This window comes from Protomyctophum parallelum, assembly GCF_964188405.1.
Source record: "Protomyctophum parallelum genome assembly, chromosome: 11".
Lineage (NCBI taxonomy): Eukaryota > Metazoa > Chordata > Actinopteri > Myctophiformes > Myctophidae > Protomyctophum > Protomyctophum parallelum.
The window spans coordinates 42,388,518-42,401,713 of NC_139707.1; the positions used below are offsets into that span (position 1 = coordinate 42,388,518).

The following is a 13,196-nucleotide window of genomic DNA, read 5'->3' on the forward strand; positions in this document are numbered from 1 at the left end:
CTTCCCCGCTCGTACGCAGCTTGCAAATCCCCGTACGTGCGCACGACGCGCACTGCACATGCAGCCCTTGTGGCAGACAGTGCCCATTCATGTGAAGTGGCGGTGTTACTGTTAGGGCGTGGGATTTGACGGGGCAGGCAGGCATGCGGGGCAGTGTTGTAATAACCCATTTTGTGCGAGAACACATGTTGGTGTTAGCATTATGTTGTGCTTTAGCTATTGAAAAACAGCAGATCTACAAGCTCATAGCGCGCCTCCGAGTGGCGCGCTAGGAGCTTGTAGGTCTGCTATTTTTGAAAAATCGAAGAACGACTGACATAGAAACATAGGCTTTTTCAGGAAACTGTCAGGATGTAGAAGACATTTTTAGAAACTGATCTCAGGTCAGAATGGGATAAGAGAGGAGAGAGAGGAGCACACACCCCTAGCTGTAGTTAGTGTGTATATGCACAGCTGAAAACCCCTCGGTGCTAATTGATCCATCTTGAACTCTCGGTGGCTAAGTGAACACGGAGGATGTGACCGTGTGTGTGTGTGTGTGTGTGTGTGTGTGTGTGTGTGTGTGTGTGTGTGTGTGTGTGTGTGGAGGGCTGCTGCATCCTATACAGTACAGCTCTGGCTGGAGCCGCACTTTGTGTGTGTGTGACAGTGTGTGTGTGTGTGTGCGTGTGCGTGCGCGTGCGCGTGCATTTTACACAAAAGGCAGAGATATCTGCCTCTACTCTATTGATGATCATTATACATAAGTACCTCGAACAGGTGCATCCACTTCAAGTCCATTAATGTAACAGATTTAACTGAATTTAAACAAAGTCAGTTCTTATGGTATACAGTACAGAGACATGAGTAATCCATCTAAACCAGTTGTCTGTAAATACTTCAGTTAGATCTCTGAAGCTGAATGTAATTCTCTCCATAATTAATATATTAATCCATTAATTTGTAGTTGGTATTTGAGGGGATTCCAGCCCCAGGTGGTCCCCAGCTATAAATGACGGAGAGTTGGTAACCAAATGGACCCTTATCAGATCAGATTGAGAGCGTGACCCTCCCGGGTCCATTTGGTTTTGTTTTTACTCTAATAATAAGTTAAGTTATTGACTGTTAGACATCCTAAATGTACAAGAAGTCTACACAATTAGAGAATGCAAAAGAATTGTTATTGCGATCAACGTTTTGCATGTCATCTGTCAGGGTCTGTCTCTCCACAGACCATGTCAGGCCTGGCCACTCCCACTTTCCATTCCACACTGCAGTCCCATTCACTCACCTGTCTCCAACTCCCTCGTCGTCCCACCTGTGAACACTTCTACAATCAGCCTGCCCCCTATATATATACTGGACTCATTGCAAAACACCTTTGTCAGTTCATAGTTTGGTATTGCCGATGCATGATCGTTCCTGTGTTGACATTCCGACATTTCCTGATTCCTACTGAAGTATGAGATGTATTCCTGATTTCCCCGCGTTCTGCTCCAGTGTGTGATTTTTGCCTTGACTTTCCGGAGTTCAACTTCAGTGTAAGATTTTGCCTCATTTCTTCATTAAAGGACCACTTCACCACTTTTCAACCTATCTTCATATAATAGGTCCTCACTAATAATCATGAAAAAATGGCACGATTTTTTTCTACTCAGTCTGTGTCTCATAGGACGGCTGTGGGCAGTTTAGAAACTGTCTTCCAGTGACATCATCATTAGGCAGATTTTTTTTTAAACAAGATTTTTTTTACAAAGATATTTAGATTTTCATTATCGTGAGAACGATGGCTTCCATTTTCGCATTGCAACTTTTCAGGACTAGAAAGCCTGCAGTTTCTATTGGCTTGTATTCCCCATCGATGATGTCACTGGAAGACGGTTTCTGAACTGCCCACAGCCCTCCTATGAGACACAGACAGAGTAGAAAAAAACTGCACCATTTTTTCATGATTATTAGTGAGGACCTACTATATGAAGATAGGTTGAAAAGTGGTGAAGAAGTCCTTTAAATACTTTTGAAATCTGCCCTTGTTTGCTGTGACTCTGCATAATGGGTTCAACTCTCTGCATCATAACATTATCTCTCCTAATGGTACCACGTCCATACAGCATATCCAACCACTTTTTGGGGTGGATCAAATGCCCAATAAATAATGCTGGTCCTTGATCAATATGAGAGGGGTTGAAAAACCTATACTGTATAGTGATGCCTTTTGCTGCTGCTGCAGCCTTCAGTGCTGCAGTATACAGTATACTGTATGTACAGTATGGCTCAGGGCTTAGGGCAGAGTGTATACAGTAGCTGTTGGTGGTGGTGGTGGTGGTATGACGACGGTTCAGTCTGAGACGGTCTCGCTGGCTGAGAGTGAACGTGGCCATCTGGAGACACTATTTACAGTACAGTACAGTACGGTACGGTACGGGGCTGCTGCTGTCTATGAGTGGGCGGTAGAGCATCGCTGTATAAAACATGCAGTGATGCGCTGGAGTGGCAAAGGCAAAAGAGGCTGTTGAATCGTGTGTGTGTGTGTGGGGTGTGTGTGTGTGTGTGTGTGTGGGGTGTGTGTGTGTGTGTGTGTGTGTGTGTGTGTGTGTGTGTGTGTGTGTGTGTGTGTGTGCGTGGAGTATACGGAGAGTGAGAGGTGTGTACTGCAGCATTCCTTCTGTAGGGAGGCATTGATTTTCCTGCCCCGACGTGGGGATGTGGGGGAAATGTCAGCCTCTAATTGAGTTGATAAAACCGTTTGAGTTTCAGACGTAAATATGGTTTCCCACTAAAGGCCACGTGCATTAGACACCTCCCACCGAGAGGGTCTCTTAGGACTGTGTGTGTGTGTGTGTGTGTGTGTGTGTGTGTGTGTGTGTGTGTGTGTGTGTGTGTGTGTGTGTGTGTGTGTGTGTGTGTGTGTGTGTGTGCGTTGCGTTGCAATACCTGGACGTCTCCATTGGGGCCAAATCGTGTCAAACCAGTCACATCTGGCCCAGAATATCACCTGATTTCAACCAACATAAATTCTGCCCACTATTAGACGGACGTCCCCCTGGATGGATCAGAGAGAGTCCGATCAGAGAGGCCAGGTCAACTTAATTCAACTGGTGAAGACGTCCTGGACATGACGTAAAGATCGTCCCCATATGGCCTGTAGTCCTGAACGTCGTAGAATGAACACCTGTTGTACTTGTAACGGGTAGCCTGGGGTTGGAGAGCGGGGTCATATCCATTTAAAAAGGTACATGGAAGATGACAGAAGAGCTGAATGTGTCTTTCTCTGTCCATGCTGATTAGCAGATTCATATCATTGAATTGGATTCACCTGCTGCCATCGTATAGGGAAATGACTCTTGACGTCAATAGAGCGGCACAGATGTATCCGGTTCAAAGTGTCTCTCTGATCGATATCCAAAGATCCTCCTTGTCTGAAGGCCTGTCTGAAGCTTAAATGGATTTCCAAAGAAGACGGATTCATGAAACACAGACAAGCACTTTTCACCCTTCCCCCTGCAATGGAAGGGATACGATTTGTAGCCAGTATATTTAAAAATAAATGTTTTACTTGAATGATAATATGTCAACACTTTGCTGTGCCTCTCGAGCAATCGGATTAATTTTGTATTCCAAAATTGTCTGTCTATCAGTGAGACAGTGAACAGTTACATAATCAGATTCCATAGGGCATAGCCATAGGCTGTGAGCTGTGCACACGAGTGTGTGTGTGTGTGTGTGTGTGTGTGTGTGTGTGTGTGTGTGTGTGTGTGTGTGTGTGTGTGTTTGTGCCTCGTTGTCAACAGAAGGGAGCCTAGCTCTGATAATTAGGATGATAATTAGACATGATTCCTCCACAAGTTTGCTCTCTCTCTCTCTCTCTCCCCCTCATCCTATGTCTCTCTCTCCCTCATCTTTGCACACATACCCAATATTACCCATGCACATATAAGTGCATATACACACGAGGCCTAACCAACTGGTAATTAACTAAAATAATTAGGCAGACACCCACTCGTATAGGGAACATAAAACACACCCGCAGATACACACACACACACACACACACACACACTCGGTAATTAAGAGTATTAATTACAAGCATAGTTGTCCCTGTGAGGCCCTGTATCACTCATAGACTGGCACACAGCAGGATTCATATTATACTTTATCACACCGCCCAATCTCTCTCTCTCTCTCTCTCTCTCTCTCTCTCTCTCACATGCACACACACGCACACACACACAATGTATATATTGTACACACTCATACACATACGCACAGCATGAGAGAGACCAGCACAGCAACAAAGTAGAATAAAGCATTGTGCCTTTGGGGGCTGGAGCAGATTCACTGGATTCCAGTCCAATGTCTTTTCAGACCCTCTACTTTCTGCCTTGCATTATTTCTTTCATTCGTTTTTTTTGTTGCACACGTTACCACATACCCCCCCCCCCCCCATAGTTTAACCTCCGTGGAAAGACGGACAGTTATTCAGATTTGAGTCTGTACACTACCTGGAAATGTAGGCTATCACTATCTCAATACAGTGTGACAGCATACTGTCACACTGCCATTTTACCACTGGCAGCGAGAAACTAACCATTTGCTAACTTTTATTATAGCATAAACCCCCTAAGGCTATGAGAAAACAAAAACCTGTGTAAAGGGTTTCAGTACAGATGTCGATATCTTTTGGTGGTATAGTTGCTTTCAGCACACAAGCAGTTTGCCAAGAAGCACGCCTATTGCATCACGAGCTGTGGGCGTATTTCTAGTTAATGATAGCATAGCGAGTGGCTGTGTGTGTGTGTGTGTGTGTGTGTGTGTGTGTGTGTGTGTGGTGGGTGCATCCTCAGCGCTGCAGGAGTTATACCGACCATCATTTATGGGAGATACTTTGCACTTCATTCCCTAAGTGTCAGAGTCTGGGAGTGTTTGGATATTGCCGGGGGGAGCATCTGCTATCTATCTACTCCTGAAGCCAGCATAGCTGTACTGTATCATGCATAAGTGTGAGTGGAATTGGGAGTGTGTATGTATAGGACAGGAGAGAGGAGGGAGAAAAAGAATGTGCCTGGGGCATGCATTGTGCGGCAGCATCAGAATAACACTGTATCTTACTGTATGGAGCTCAGAGTTACATAGCAGACACAATATGCAGCGGTTGCATCAGAATAACACTGTATCTTACAGACTTACTGTATGGAGCTCAGAGTTACATAGCAGACACAATATGCAGCGGTTGCATCGTCGATGCCTTGTTGTACACAGTATCCAATGTCTTTCTAGTCAAACAAGAGGCATATTATCATGGGCATGATTCACAGGCTGTTACTCGTCTGCTCTAATCAATGTGTAATGTGTGATATCGATCTTGTCTTTATGATGTCCTGTTGTTGTATCCCCTCCTGGCACCAAGCCTTTGCCTACGCTCATACTGTACGGGTGCATGGACAAATATATATCGTCGCCATATTTTTGTTCAAGCATTATCGCAATACACAGAACGATCACGATATCGATGTTTTTATGGTTATTTTCCAAGTTACTTAACGGTTTTATACTGCGGAATAAAAAACATCGCAATCCCCATTTGACTGCCTAGTTTTTGAGTGGTGCAACCACTCCAAGGAACAGCAATGTCCGTGTTCACCTATGTGACGTTAACCTACCTATGTGACTATGAGCACCAGTATGACTATGAGTACCAGTAGGGGCGCTGTTGTGCCAGAAACAGAGAGAGAGAGATAGTGCTGCACTGTTGCCTGCTAATGAGAGATATATATATATATATATATATATAGAGAGAGAGGGGAGTTGCACCACTCAGTTCACACGGGTGTGATTTTTTTCACTAACGTTTGAAGAACCAACATCGTTTTCATGTTCGTTTCATGAAAATCCGGCTTAAAATGATGTAATCCTTTGTCGTCGTGTTGAAAAATAATCCATATAGCAGATCACACCGCTGCGACGCGTTGTGAGCTTGTAGATCTGCTATTTTCAGCAAGTGTAAAGTCAGCCATTACGACGCCATCAAGGCCCCGCCAAAGCACATGTTAGTCGACGAAATCAACTGTAGATTTATTCGACTAAAACTAAACTAACGCTACGACATTCCAGCTGACTAAAATGTGACTAAAACTAAACTAAAAACTGTTCAAAAGATGACTTAAGAGCCTTGCAAACGGGGAGCGATAAAAGTTCATTTTCAATGACACCTGCGTTTTTGCTCGGAGAAGTCGCGTCGCAGTGCGACAACGCAAGCGTATTTACCTGAGCGCGGTCCCGTGGATTTGTTGCGCGCGTGCTCGTTCCGTGCACGCGACTCACCAGACCAGGATTCGGGGTTTTTTGCGCTTGCGTTGTCGCGCCCCTCTTGAGCAGACCTGTAGCAGACCTGTCCTTTCTCGCTCCCCGTTTGCAAGGCAGTTTAGTTTGTTACTGCAGCCATGTCAAGGTTTTCATTTTTCTGTACATGTGTCCTTTTCTATGTGTTGAGGGTTCTCAATTATGTGTCTTTGTTGCATCTGTGCTTCTGCTAATTAAGCTTGTTGGTTACACCTGTTTGTGAGTGAGAGAGGGCAGAAGTCTCATTACATTGAAGGAGAGTGTGCAGATCACTGAGAGAGAGAGAGCTCTGTGCAGATCACTGAGAGAGAGAGAGCTCTGTGCAGGAGGAAGAACGCAAAGTAGACCAGAAGAAGTAAAGTAAACTAGGAGAAGTAAAGTGAACGAAGTAAAGTGAACTATAAAATGTAAAGCAGAAGAAAGTAAAGTTAAGTACATGAAATGAAGTAAAGTAAAATAAAGAAAAGAAGAGAAAACAAAAGGGTTTTTCAAGAAAGACTGACGGTTCCAAGTCGACCCCCCCCCCCCCATTCATGTGCAAGCAGGCAAAGTGGTCAGTATTGTTTGTTTGTGAATCTTATTGTGAAGGTTTATGTATTATTATTATTATGAATGTAATTGTATTGAACGTCCAAGTTAATGTTTTGTTTGTCGTCTTGTTTTTGTATGTCAGTTCTATACGGTGTTTTACAGCACAGTGTTTTCAGCATGGTGTTCATAAACGGCAGTAAAAAACTAATATCGAGTCTCGTGCGACGGATGGGCGGCACACAGTTAAAACACACTGCTTCCCTCGCATACCTGGATACAGTGTTGTTTTCGTCGACTAAAACTAAGACGGAAAATGTTCGTCGACTACCTTTTCCACTGAAGAAAACTAAATGGAAACTAAATTAAAACTATGCTATGGTGACTAAAACTAAGACTAAATATACTGACAATTTCGTCAACAAATAAAAACTAGACTAAAATGTTAGGAAGGGACTAGTGGACAACAGATCCAGTATAAGTCATTTTACACTTGGTTGCATGCTGAAAATAGCAGATCTACAAGCTTGTAGATCGGCTATTTTCAGCAAGTGTAAAATAAGTCATTATGACGGCAACAAGGCCCGCAAAAATACATTTTACTCGACTAAATCGCCTGTAGATTTAGTCGACTAAAATCTCATGACATTTAGTCGACTAAAACTAGACTAACACTAATACATTCCAGGTGACTAAAATGTGACTAAGACTGAAGTGAAAACTATTCAGGAGACTATACGACTAAAACTTAAAATAGAAATTTGCTGCCAAAAACGAACACTGCCTGGATACAATGATATTGACTTGTCGCTCTGGATTAAGAGCGTCTGCTAAATGCCTAAATTGTTCTAAATTGTAATTGACTTACCCCCACCCCCCTCTCTCTCTCTCTCTCTCTCTCTCTGGTCTCAGTGGACGGCTGCACGGACTGGTCGGTGGACTACCTGAAGTACCGCGTGCTGCAGGGCGAGCCGGTGCGCCTGAAGTGCGCGCTGTTCTACGGCTACATCCGCGCCAACTACAGCCAGGCGCAGAGCGTGGGCCTCAGCCTCATGTGGTACCGCAGCTCGGGCCTGATGGGCGGCCAGAGCGACTTCGAGGAGCCCATCTCCTTCGACGGCGTGCGCATGAGCAAGGAGGAGGACGCCATCTGGTTCCGGCCCGCCGACCTCCAGGACCTGGGCCTCTACTCCTGCGTGCTACGGTATATAAGGGAATGGGGGGGGGGGTTGGTTCTGGTGTCAGGGTTGTTTTTGTTGTCGTTGTCTCTCTCTCTATATATCCCATTCTGACCTGAGATCAGATTCATACGAGGTTTCCACTGGACACACGCTGGTCTGATCAACCCATTCTGACCTGAGATCAGATTCTAAAAATGTCAGTCGTTCTTCGATTTTTCAAAAATAGCAGACCTACAAGCTCGTATCGCGCCACTCGGTGGCGCGATATGAGCTTGTAGATCTGCTATTTTTCAATAGCTAAAGCATAACATGATGCTAACACCAAAATGGGTTCCCGTATACAGAATGGATTAAATATATATATATATATAGTGTATATTTACAGTACACAGAGGAGCACTATGCAGAATGCAGAACTACCGCCTAGAGCAAGGCAGTATGAGGGGGAGCTGGTGCGTGTGTGTGTGTGTGTGTGCGTGTGCGTGTGTGTGTATGTGTGTGTGTGTGTGTGTGTGTGTTTGTGTGTGTGTGTGTGTGCGTGCGTGCGTGCGTGTGCGTGCGCGTGAGACGAAACAGAGTCTACAGGGAGATATATTATTATGGACCAATGAGAGATTAATTAAACTAAAAACACTATCATACTACACAAACACACGCACGCACGCACGCACATGCATGCCGCGCTTTTAGTAGGGCGGCGTGTGGAGTTAGTCTGCCTTAATATAATATGAGATGCATAATTACGTGGCAGTAACTTATTAACCTCTGCCGTTGGAGAACATCCCTCAGCAAACGGCTCATTGCAGCTCTTCATTTCCACCGATGCTTTTTTTAATAAACCCAGTTAAAGGCCTCTTAAACCATTTTAGGCTGGGAACCCCTTTTGGTGTTATGCTTTAGCTATTCAAAAATAGCAGATCTACAAGCTCATAGCGCGCCACCGAGTGGCGCGCTACGAGCTTGTAGGTCTGCTATTTTTGAAAAATCGAAGAGCGACTGACATAGAAGACATTTTTTTTAGAATCTGATCTCGGGTCAGAATGGGTTAAAGAGCCAGAGAGGCTTGCCGAGTACATTGAGCGTGACGGGGGGTGAGCGTGTTTGTGTGTGATGATCATGACACACACACACACACACACACACACACACACACGCACGCACACACACACACACACCCCGGCCCCCATGCCACATGTCATTACCGATCGCCACAGGGCTAATCTGATGTGAATTCTTCCAGGACACATTCCTTCCATCAACGAGTGTCCCCTGTTGCATTTGATTATCGACTAGTATCTATGCTAATGGCTCTCCGGTTTCTCCACCATTCCGAAAATTGTTTTGTTGGGGAATTCGGAGCAATACAGTAATTCTCCAGAGTGCCTCCGGGTCTGTGTTCTCCTCAAGTGGGCTGGCTGTTGAGCCGGGGGGGATTTCCAAACTTCTCAGATGCCCTAATCAGAGCACTAGCGAGAGATTTGCCTCTTGAGCTGAAATCAATTGTCTTTTTGTTAGAGGGTAAGCTTTTGAGTCACACATTTCTCGTGCATGTGACCCAAACACTTTGCTCTACAGCTCCCTACAGGGGGAAGAGGAATATATTCTCTGTTTGCTTTCCACGGTGCATTTCACATTTGAACCAGAGACAAACTTAATTTATCCCAACCCTCAGATATTTAAACTGACCTGCTTAACCCATTTAGATCTGAGACTGAACTCCATTCTAGAAATCAGTACAGTTTTCTGAAAAACCCTACAGTATAATGTTTCTATCAGTGATTCTCAACTTTTTTCATGTCAAGGACCCCCAGAAAAACCCCCATCTGAAAATAAATTGTTCCAGGTACCACCCCCCCAAGAAGCAAAGATTTTAGTTGAAAACGTTCGCTCTGAAAGAATATACATTCAAAGATTTGCGGCACATTTGCGCGATTTTTCAAAAATAGCAGACCTATACACGCTCATAGCGCAGCACTCTGTGTGGCGATAATTATGAGCTTGTAGATCTGCTATTTTTCTTTTTTTTGAAATTATGTTTTTATTTTGGTCATCGTTTGCAAGTATTATGAACATCTTCACAACATATGATCAAGTGAATAACAATTGCATATAATATATAAATATATAGATATGTTTCCTATGTGCTCAATGGTGACCAAAATTACATTTTCTCTTTTTTTTGTAAAGGACGAAAACAAAAAGCAGACAAGAAAAAACAAAAAACAAAAACAGACAAAAACAAAAATCAAAAACATCTGGGCAGCTTTGCAGGGAAAGGGGGAGCTTTCACAAACTTACAATACACTTATTTGGAAACAAAAACAGGGTCATACATTCGGCAAGATACAATAAAAGAAAAGAGAGTGAAAAAATAAATAGAAACAAAAGTAGGAAGAGGCACAGGATGAGTGATAACAAACTACCTATTCAGCAAAAGTCTGATCGGACAGGTGCAATATATTCAGTCCATTTAATCCAGATCCAGAGGAACTTTTCTTCCTGTGATCTGAGTGAGTATGTCAATTTTTCCATCTTGTATATGTCATGGATTATCTCGATCCATTCTTCTACTGTGGGTGGTTGTGGCTGCAGCCACTTTCTAGTGATAGCCTTCTTGCTAGCGACCAGGAGGGTCAGAATTAATTTTCTATCATTAGCATCAAATGAGTCATATGGGAGGTTACCTAGGTATAATGTATCGAACTGAAAGGGGATGATGATCCCAAACACAGCTTCCAAATGATCATGTATTTCCTTCCAAAATGTATCTAGAACTGGACATTCCCAAAACACATGAAAATGGTTCGCTGCATTGTGATTGCATGATCTCCAGCAGTCTACTCCTGTACCTCTATATCTCTTTTGCAGAGGTGTTATAAAATACCGTATATGATTTTTCCAATTAAATTCTCTCCACATGTTTGAACATGTTGACTCCCAAAGCGAATTGCAAGTTTTCTCCCATTCTTCTTCAGTTATGGTAAAATTCCCTTCTCTTTCCCATTTTTCTTTGACATATATCGTATTTTCAGTTGTGTTCTGCTGGAGACCATTATACAGTCTAGAGATAATCCTACTGCATGTAGGAGAGTCTCCTGCCGACAAGAACACCCTCATGAGGTCTGAAGACTCCAAAAACAAGGCACCGCTCAGAGTCTGATTTATATAGTGTCGAAGCTGTAGAAACCTGTAAAAATCACTCTTATCCAAGCCATGTTTCTTCTGAACAGATTCAAAGCTCTTGAGTGCCCCCTTGTGTACAAAAGTGTAGTAATTGGTTATACCTTTAGAGATCCAACCCCTAAATCGACAATCAGTTCTGTTTGGAATAAAATCCGTGTCGTACGCACACCATCTCAGCATTCTGGCACCATTTTTGAGGTCACGTTTTTTCAGTGTTTCTTGCCAAATCTTTAATGCTGTATTAATCCAGGGGTTATTTCTATCTTTCATATTTTTTATTAACCTATCATCCCCAATTATGGCGGCTAGTGGTACCTCCCGAGCCCATGCTGCCTCAATGTCTTTCCACCTTGCTGAATATGAAGGCGTACACCAGTACACAAGAGTCCTCAATTGAGCGGCACAGTAGTAGTCAAATAGACAGGGGAGGCCCAGTCCCCCTGCTCCCCTTTTTAATTGTAAAGTTTTATATCTAACTCTGGGTCGCCTCCCCTGCCATATGAACCTGGATATTAATTTGTCCCATTCTTTAAATTGGTTGGTTGTCACCTCGACTGGGAGGGATTGGAATAAGTACAATAACCTTGGTAGGATGTTCATTTTGACCGAGTCTATCCTGGAACTAAGACTCAAAAAAGGGACGAGGCTCCAACGCGCCAGATCGTCTTTTATTTTATCATTCAGGGGGCCATAATTAAGATCTGTTATTTTAGATATAACTTTAGGCAGGACAATTCCCAGGTACCGTATCGAGTCTGCGTCCCATTTTAGGTCGTATTTCCCCAACATAGTCTCAGGTGGATTATAGTTAAAAGTGATAACCTGGGTCTTTTCAATATTGAGCTTGTAGCCTGAAAAAGATCCGTATTTCTCTAGTCCCTCCATTAGAGTTGGAATCGATTGTGTGGGCTGTGTTGAATATATTAATAAATCATCTGCGAATAATGCCAACTTGTGTTCACCGTCTGCCATGTTTACACCTTTAATATTTCTATTTTGTCTTATCATTTGACTTAATGGTTCAATGAAAATTGCGAAGAGGCTGCAAGAAGCGCTGCAGCCCTGTCTGACACCACGTTCCAGAGTAAAAGATTCCGTCAAGTCACCATTAATTTTTATTCTAGCAGATGGATTTTTATATAACGCCTGGAATGTCTTGATAATAGACTTATGAAACCCGAACTTCTTTAATACCTTGAATAGGAAGCTCCAAAATACTGAATCATAGGCTTTATGGGCATCAAGGCTTAGTAAAGCTGCCTCCTCTCCACTCTGGACTATTTGGCTAACAATGTGTAGAGTTCTTTTGATATTATCTTGTGTTTGCCTTTGGCGAATGAAACCTGTTTGCGCTTTTGAAATGATACAAATTAAAATCTCATCTAATCTTTGTGCCAATATGGACGTGAATAATTTATAATCTAAATTTAATAAACTGATGGGTCTGTAACTGTTACACTCGACTTTATCCTTTCCTTCTTTCGGAATAACTGAGATTATTGCTTCCTTCCAGGAAGACGGTGTCTCCCCTGTCTGCATTACCCAGTTAAAGGCTCTTAATAGAACGGGTACCAAATCCTCTCTCAAACCCTTATACCACTCAGCCGTGAAGCCGTCTGTACCTGGCGATTTGCCTCCCTTCAGCCTGGAAATCGCTGCTTCTATTTCTTCTATTGTTATTCTGGCTATTAAATCTTTGTTTTGGTTTTCCGTGACAGTAGGCAGGTCAAGAGACGCAAGAAAAGAGTCAACCTGAGGTTCGTTATTAGTTTGTGGTTGGGAGTATAATTTCTTGTAAAAAGTGTTAAAACTCTCTTTTATTTTCTCCTGGCTAGTCTCTATTACACCAGATTCAGGATTCTTTATTTTTAAAATGGTATTGTCTGCTTGTTGCTTTCTCAATTTGTAAGCTAGTAGTCGCATTGACTTTCCTCCCACCTCATAATAGCGTTGCTTGGTGAACAGCATTTTCTTTTTTATTTCCTG

At 43.2% G+C, this 13,196-nt stretch overlaps 2 protein-coding genes across 3 annotated transcripts in view; both read left to right on the forward strand.

Annotated features, from left to right (window-relative positions):
- The window catches only part of LOC310866873 (filamin A-interacting protein 1-like), a 493,882-nt gene that overhangs the window by 276,995 nt on the left and 203,691 nt on the right, over nt 1-13,196 (forward strand). The window lies entirely within an intron of this gene.
- Nucleotides 1-13,196, forward strand: part of il1rapl1a (interleukin 1 receptor accessory protein-like 1a) — a gene marked incomplete at both ends in the record, with an annotated part of 249,055 nt that overhangs the window by 68,401 nt on the left and 167,458 nt on the right. Inside the window, one exon of the mRNA XM_083777221.1 lies at nt 7,759-8,050. Coding sequence (XP_083633347.1) covers nt 7,759-8,050 — 292 coding nt within the window. The remainder of the gene's footprint in view (nt 1-7,758; nt 8,051-13,196) is intronic.